The sequence below is a fragment of the Spinacia oleracea genome, chromosome 4, assembly GCF_020520425.1.
Source record: "Spinacia oleracea cultivar Varoflay chromosome 4, BTI_SOV_V1, whole genome shotgun sequence".
Classification (NCBI taxonomy): domain Eukaryota; kingdom Viridiplantae; phylum Streptophyta; class Magnoliopsida; order Caryophyllales; family Amaranthaceae; genus Spinacia; species Spinacia oleracea.
Window position 1 is genome coordinate 84,206,251 of NC_079490.1, and position 7,705 is coordinate 84,213,955.

The 7,705-nt window shown below is 40.3% G+C and overlaps 1 protein-coding gene across 1 annotated transcript; it reads left to right on the forward strand.

Annotated features, from left to right (window-relative positions):
• Window positions 1–4,417: 4,417 nt before the first annotated feature.
• LOC130460077 (uncharacterized) lies at window positions 4,418–7,208 on the forward strand. The gene is made up of 6 exons (XM_056827732.1): window positions 4,418–4,486; window positions 4,664–4,729; window positions 4,844–5,044; window positions 5,230–5,397; window positions 6,690–6,758; window positions 6,839–7,208. Exons 3-6 carry the CDS (start codon window positions 4,931–4,933, stop codon window positions 6,956–6,958), a joined length of 471 nt encoding a protein of 156 aa, XP_056683710.1. The 5' UTR covers window positions 4,418–4,486; window positions 4,664–4,729; window positions 4,844–4,930; the 3' UTR covers window positions 6,959–7,208.
• The last annotated feature ends 497 nt before the right edge of the window (window positions 7,209–7,705 follow it).

Genomic DNA, 7,705 nt, shown 5'->3' on the forward strand with positions numbered 1-7,705 from the left:
TTTTCTTAGTCAGATTCGGATTCCTAGAATTCGGAGTGTTTGAGACTTAATCGAGTCTTTTAGTGCGTATTAACCTTGTGACGGAATGTGTCTGGGCCCGTTACGAACTCTAGGCTCGTTAGGATTGTAATTAATACGTGACTCTTATTTTCGAATCATATTAGGAAGAGGATTCTCTCGTAATCTCTATCTCATTTAGGATTTATGTTGGAGTGCAACACCTAATTCTGACAGGTTTCTATCTTTTATGACTTTCCACTTTTAACAACTACCCATTACGGCAGTTACTATTTTTAGCAGGTTTCCATAAATCACAGGTTTCTATAAATAGCAGGTTTCGGGTGAAATGAAAAGGGGGATTGAGATTCGTTATTTTATAGGAGATGCGTTGTCAAGTGGAGATTTATGTTTTCATCATTGAACCTTTCCCTTTCGGGAATGGGGACAAAAGTAGGTGTCTACAACTGCCGGTGAGCTTTGGACCTTGTATCTTGCATTCTTGTATTGATTGTATTCTTGTATTGATTGCATGATTGTATGTAGGAGGAGGAGGTTCATCCTGAGGACATTCCTCATGCTGATAGGATCCTCCGCTATGAGAACTTGGACGGGGAAGAGGCGGTGGAGACCATCCCTTGGGCTTCTCCTCCGCACCGGAAATCATATGATGCTGTACCCGAGCATTACGCCCCTGTAAGTACTGTTGCATCTCTTTGAACTGTGTGTAATCTTGTATTTGGAAATTGATCTTGGATTTTGTATGCAGGCGCCTTGGGTGAGAGTGCGTCGCTGGTTCGGGAGCTGGAGCGCCTTAGGAGGCGAAACAGGGACAAGGGGCCTGTGGTTGACGTCACCGCTGATGATGACTCAGACTGACCCTGCATGGTAGCGATTTCTAGCTTGCCTGGGTTGATTTTGTATGGGCTGAATTGTATTGTATTTGTATGGATTGAAACTTGGATTTTTGTATGGTTTGTATGGCTTTGAACTTTGAATTGGTTTGTAAAATTTGGAGATTGGTTTTTTGGTATGTTTGAATGTTTGGATTTGTATGCGTTGTGTGTGGATTGAAATTTTGTAGCTATATGCATGCATGATGATTTTGCAAAAAAATTTGAAAAAGTTTGCCCATTTTTTCGGGTGTATATACGCACTATAAGCCCCCACTTTGACTGAGGTTTTTGGTTAGGAAAAGCCCAAGTCAATGTATATTCAACTCTTGCTTATGCACATGCAGACTCGACTTAGGACGCCGATCTAGGACTAGAATGCTTAAATTTTGAATAGAATTGACCCGACATCTGCTCGAAGCGTTGATCCGGACTAATTGAAATTGCGCGGCTTGCGGCTTTGGAATCTTGAATAATGGAGGTTGTACTCTGCTGTCCGAAACACTAAAGAGTGTGTACTTGGAGTCATAAGAGAGGACGGTGGCCTCGTCCTTTGGTGCAGGCTCCCGGCGTCTAGCGCTTGTGGGCTGTCGTGCAAGCCAAATCTTGTATAAATAGGGAGCATTTCGGATCATTTCTTGTATCAATCCTTCCCTGCTATCATTGCATACTGCTTCCTCACGAAGAGAAAATATGGCTGTGTCCTTTGAGAGTGCCTTGAACTCGTGGCTTTGTTCGCTAGGCAAGTTGGAGAAGAGGGAGCTTGATGGCATGCATCTTGGGGTGCCCGTCTATTTCCGGTTTGTAAAATTGGATTTGCACTTCATTCTTGCTACTTTGGAGGCTTGGGATCCGAATCATCATGTCTTCCGTTTTGGAAATAATAAGGTATGTCCCCTCCCTGAGGAATTTAGTGCCATATTGGGGTGGCCCTTGATGCTGGAGCAATGCATGCCTAGTGTTAAAGAACACTTTTTCTGGAGTTTTGAATGGTATTTGGGCTTGAAGCCCCCACTTTTGAGTGCTGTTGTATATGGCAGAGGGGTGGATTTGTCCCTCTTTGTCACCTACTTTGCTGGGCTTGATGTTCCCAAAGTTTTTCGCCTGAGAGCCTGGAGTTTTTGTATATTCGCTCGCTTCCTCTTTTCGAAGCAGGGGTTTGACAATGGTGACGCCTCCCTAATAGAGATTGTAGAGCAGTTTGCTAATGGTCGGGACCCAATGCCGCTTGTGGTTGGCGAAACATTGATGGGCCTTGATATGCTGAAGTCGGACTCCTCTTCATTGCCGTCGGGAAGTCCGGTATTACTCCAAGTAAGGATCTGGAGCTCCCTTGTATGTTGAATTTTGTACTTGTATTTGAACTTTGAATGTTGAACTTTGAAATGTGCTTCTTGTATACTCCCCAAGGTTTGGCTTATGGAGAGGCTCATGTTGGTGGCACCACCGGAGAACATGGAGAGCTACAATAGAAAAGGATTCACCGTGCGGCCCATGGTGTATGGCCGGCTTTCATTGGACGAGTGGAGATGCGCACTCTCTGGGATTGAATCTTGTATAAGGTGGGTAGTTCCTTGGTGGGGAATTGCTGCTATGAGACATGCCCCTGGTTCTATTGCTTTGAGGGTGCCAAGCCTCACAATGCTGGTCTTCTACTCGCCTGCTCGAGTGATGAGACAATATGGCTTGAAACAGCAAATCCCGAATCGTACTGAAGAGAACCCGAAACCTGTTGTGCTGAATGCGAGTCGACTTGGAGTTTGGAGGCGGTATTGGCACTAGTGGAAAAAACGCCTATTGTAGCCCCCTTGTTGAGGGGGGCATACATAAGTGAGCCTCAATAACCACCCAGTCAACGCGGGTCAAATATTTTACTAACAGATTGGGGCGGGCTTTTGTGGGGTTCGCTTCTATAGATACTGTTGAAGGGGGCTTTTGATTGCCCGCCTCAATAGACACTAGTCTAAAGGGGCGGGCTTATGTTTGTTCGCTTCAACAGGTCTTCACAATCTACTGCGTTTTAATTCTATCTCCTCCTCATTTCATCTGTTTCATTTCTCTCTCTTCTCTTCGCTCTCCTCTCTCCTCTCTCTCCTGGTTCAAAACTCCTCAAACCCGCTATTTCGTCAACAAATCGGGCTACATCTCCTCACAGTCGTTGGCTTCCATGGAAGCTTTTCCTCCGCCTTCCATGGAAGAGTTACAAAGCTAGGGTATCTCCGCGACCTCTCTCCCTCGACTCTTCAAACTCGTCGATTTGTCTCCCTCCTCAAGCTAGGGTATATCGATTCGACCGTCATCTACTTAGCATTCTCGAGGAAGACGGCGTCGTTCTCCAAATGAGGTAACTCTTTCATCTCTCTCCATCTCTCCTGCATTCTTCAATTCTTTTAGGTTTTTGATTTTTCATATTATTTTTTATTAACTTTTTTGATTTATAATTTAGGTTTTTGATTATTTTTGTTGATTTTAACGATTTTTTATTTTCTAACGGGAGGTGCGGCTCGGGTTTTGGTAGGTCGTGGGTGGTCGGATGAGGCGACGCAAGCAAGGTGATGGCTTGCTGGTGGCTCTGATCTTGCGGTGGTAAATAGATCTTCTTCTTCTTCTTGGAATTACTCTCATCAGTTCCAATTAATGATTTACAATTGTGGTGAATTTAGGTTTTTTATTTTAGGTTTTTTGTCTCAAATTAGTTGCGGTGGTGGTGGTTTGTAATCTGAATTCGTTAATGAGTTTCTAACATACATTTCCTTTGATTTCTAATTGGAAGAGAGTCAGGCAACTAAATAGGGGATCAAGCCCGTACTATTTAGAACTTTTATGCTTTATCTTAGTGCTAGTTAGTATGTTGTTGGAGAAACTTGTTGTAAGACCATCAGATGGTTGCAGCAATGTCTACATCTGGACAACTTCAATGAATATGTCAGGGCAATCTGAATTTGTAAAACCGATATTTATTACATTCTTATTTTGATGTAAATTTGCGCAGACTATGAAATTATGCAATATGTGCTAAAAGTTGTTCTTTTACTAGTAAATTTGCAGCACTAGATGAGTGTATGGCAGTTATCCCTTTTATTTTTACTTTTGTTGTTCCTGCCTGCTAATGTTTTCTACCTGATGGTCTTGTGTTCATCTTGTTTTTTTTCCTTTTGTCTTGCTATGTACCTTACAGTTGCCCAGATGTCTTTGTCTCATGTTTTCTGTACTCAGCTCTAGTTTTGCATTGTTATGATTGACATAGAGTAATTATATCACAGTTTGTTGTGTGAACTCCGTTAAGGTTAGTTTCAACAATAGCTTCCCTCGTTCTATTTTTCCTAAGATGCTTGCTTGTTGAAATTTTTTTAACATTTTCAGACACAAGTCCTGATTTCCAGTTCCCACCTTTTTATACATGAGTTTTGCACTTGGCTTGGGAGCTATTTGAATCAAAAGCACATAGCAACCGAAGTGTAGGATCTTTAAGACAAATGATTTTATTTTGCAGCTATATATCCAAGTCCTGCAGCATCTAAAGCTGAGTTATATGTAGTCATGACCAGTATGGTTTATTTCAGGATCACAACCATGCTCAATGTGGAATTACAGAGGTATTCTACTAATTATTTAATTTCAGAAAATAGGTTGATGCATTTTTTTGCTTGTATATACATATACTGCTTTCCAATTTCCATCATATGTCTTGTATTCCTGGCTGTCATCTCATGGCTTTCTGAATTAATGTTCTTTTATAATGTTATGTCTGCAAACAAATGGAATGACGACAGTGTAGTAAACTGAAGGATTTGAAGACTGCATTTCTGACAGATGACGCAACAACAATTTGTTTAGAGGTGATTCATCTTCTTGAAATCGAATTCTTTGATTGAACTTATGTAATTTTGGGGAGGTTTTAGTTAATAATGATTTAGCGAACACGATTTTATATATTTGATTGTTTTGGTTAGATTCTGGAGAAAGGAGATCTTCAAGTTGCAGGGAAAGAAAGGGAGGCTCAATTGTCACTTCAGTTTCGTGATATTGCCACCATTGTCATGGAAAACACCATTAATCCTGACACGAAACGCCCTTACTCGATAACTATGATCGAACGTTTGATGCATGACATCCATTTTGCTGTTGATCCTTATAACAGTTCCAAAAAGCAGGTTTAGCACTGTTTTATCTACTGTATTGCTATGCATAATTCTTCTGATTTGTCTTATTTTGGGACATTTGATTAGCTGTATCTTTGATTGTTGCACTTTGTAAATTACAGTATAAAGTTGAGATAAATTATGGTTTTATTGTGTAGTTTAGTTCATAAGTTAATTCTATGCATCGTGAATTACAGGCACTAGATGTTATTCACCGGCTTGTAAAGAAATTTCCCATCAAAAGATCTCCAATGAGACTTCGACTTACTGTTGGTGAGAAGAATTTTTCCACTATATTGGAGAAGCTAGGCACTTGGAATGGTGAGATTGTGACTATGGATGAATCTGGAACTCAATTTTCAGTTGTAAGTTCGCAGATATCTGTGGCTGCTTCTCACTTTCTGTTATGATATGAATTCTTTTTACTTATATTTTTTTACTTTTAAGTACTTGATTATCGTACTTTAACAATTAATAAAGCGTATTCAATGCCTTTTTATGAAGTTGCATAAAAGTATGTCTTTGGTGATATGCAAGGTGATGTTTGGGTTGTTTGATACCTTGTTTTCATTAGGCAAGTGCTTTTTATGTATTATACAACAGTCCTGTGACTCTTTGAGTCTTGGCAATGTTTCTTCAACAGGTCCTATATACAACGGGTGTAGTTTTACAACGAAGATTGGTACCCTAAATTTCATTCATGTCTTTTAACCCGTTTGTGAAGTTGACTTTTATTGGATTTGGGGTGACTTTTATGTGATTTTGGTTAACTAAGTCCACTGCATACAGATACACTGGCCTATGGTTTTTGTACGGAAAATTTTGCATCTTCTTACATTGTTATTTTATCTTTCACATTGCCACAGTAGTCTAGGGACTTTGCATGTATATGTCTGCTTCTCCATGATTTATTATGCTTCGCATGGAATTTGGATTTTATCCTTGTCGGACACCTCTTTCCAAAGCTGATACTTTCCTGGCGCAGATAAAACGAAAGTAAAGAGTTTCTAGGATAAAAGACGAGTAAAGAGCTAGAACTTGTCATCTATTCAAGGGTAGATAGCCCAATCACAATGTGAAAGCATGCCCTTGAGGTTATAGGCAGTTTCCTGCAAAACCTTGCTAGTTGCTGGTGGCCGATTTAGAACTCTCGAACATAGGTCTTGGTGACAATGACATTTTGTTTACTTCCCTCTTTCTGAACATGACGTCTCCTGCCAAATCCTACAAGTTTAACGGAGTAGGGAGGATGGCCAACGGCTCTTTTGAAAGCCATGCTTTCAAGGCTTTTAGTAGTTTGAGCCTGTAACTATCCTTCTAGTCCTCGGTGGCTCGTTGATATAAAAAAAATCTAGGTTTCTGGAGACGTAGACATCTTTCTACTTCTTTCTTTTGGAATAACAAACTCTCAATGTACACATTACTTTGCAGTAGAACATATGAACACTGAGACAAACAAGGAGAGAGATGCTAGGTGTAGGATGTGAATAAATTTGGGGCTCTCAAAAATAGAAAATACTCTTTTATTGAGTTCTTCCTCTACAGCCTCCCACACACATGCTCTCCCTCTCTCCAGTATGTTACTAGTTTTCTCTGTTACTTTCTTTTGCTTCAGAATAAGTTGAGCTTCATTTTTTTTTTATCTTTTGATTTTCAGGATGACCAGAAGATGGCAGCAAGGTTGGCTAACACAATGTGCAATTCACTTAAAGGAAGACCTGCCCTGGTATAGTCATACTTCTTTTTATTGCATGATTGTAAATTCTAATTTGTGGGTGGCTATTTTAAAGGTTTTGTTTGGTGCAGGGTCGTATTTTCCAAGGAAAGGAGCCACCTCAATTTGTTGCTATATTTCAGCCTATGGTTGTGCTAAAGGTACTTGCAGGGATCGAGTCGATTGGAATTAGAAAGTCAACACGGCCTTAATTAAGGTTTGTAATGCATGATCTAAAGGGAGCTAAGTGGCCGGATTAGAGAAATTTGTTAGACTAGCTCTCTAGCCTTTTGTCTTTATTTGTTAATATTAGTGTTAATTTGTTAGACTAGCTAGCTAGGTGTTTAAAAATTGTAAACGTACGTACTATACGCTTTTCTCTATTGGGTTAATATAAATGAAGTTAATTTCATGATTTATTAATAAAAATAAGCAGATTCATACATTTGCTATTCTGGTGTTGATTGGTGCGTGTACAGGTTTCAATGCTCAATGGTGTATATATATAGATTTGGTTATTGCCACCTATTTTATATTTTAAAAGAATTTGGAAAAAAAAAATAATGTTGTTGAAGGGGGCTTTTAATGTACGCCTCGACAACATATGAATTTATGGCGCCAATGTACAGGTATTGGCGCAAAAATACAGGTCTGTTGAGGGGGGCATTTAAGAAGTGAGCCTCAACAGAGGTGTCTGTTGAGGCGGGCTTTTGTAAAGCCCCCCACAACAGGTCCTTATTTTTCGCTTTGGTTTTGGCCTGTTGAGGCGGGCTTTTGAAAGCCCCCCACAACAGACTACCTGTTGAGGCGAACAAAGCCCGCCTCAACAGCTATGTGAGCTGTTGAAGCCACGTCTGTCGAAGCGGGCCTTGTTCGCCTCAATAAGCCCAAAATGCCCCCCTCAACAGGTATTTTTTCCACTAGTGTGGGTTGCCAAACCATTCTTGAGTATTCAGTTC

Coding starts and splice junctions, on each gene's coding strand:
- LOC130460077 (XM_056827732.1), top strand. CDS start 4,931: ATGGAAAACACCATTAATCCTGACACGAAACGCCCTTACTCGATAACT. Junction 5,398..6,689: donor CTGGAACTCAATTTTCAGTT/GTAAGTTCGCAG, acceptor TTTGATTTTCAG/GATGACCAGAAGATGGCAGC. Junction 6,759..6,838: donor TTAAAGGAAGACCTGCCCTG/GTATAGTCATAC, acceptor TGTTTGGTGCAG/GGTCGTATTTTCCAAGGAAA.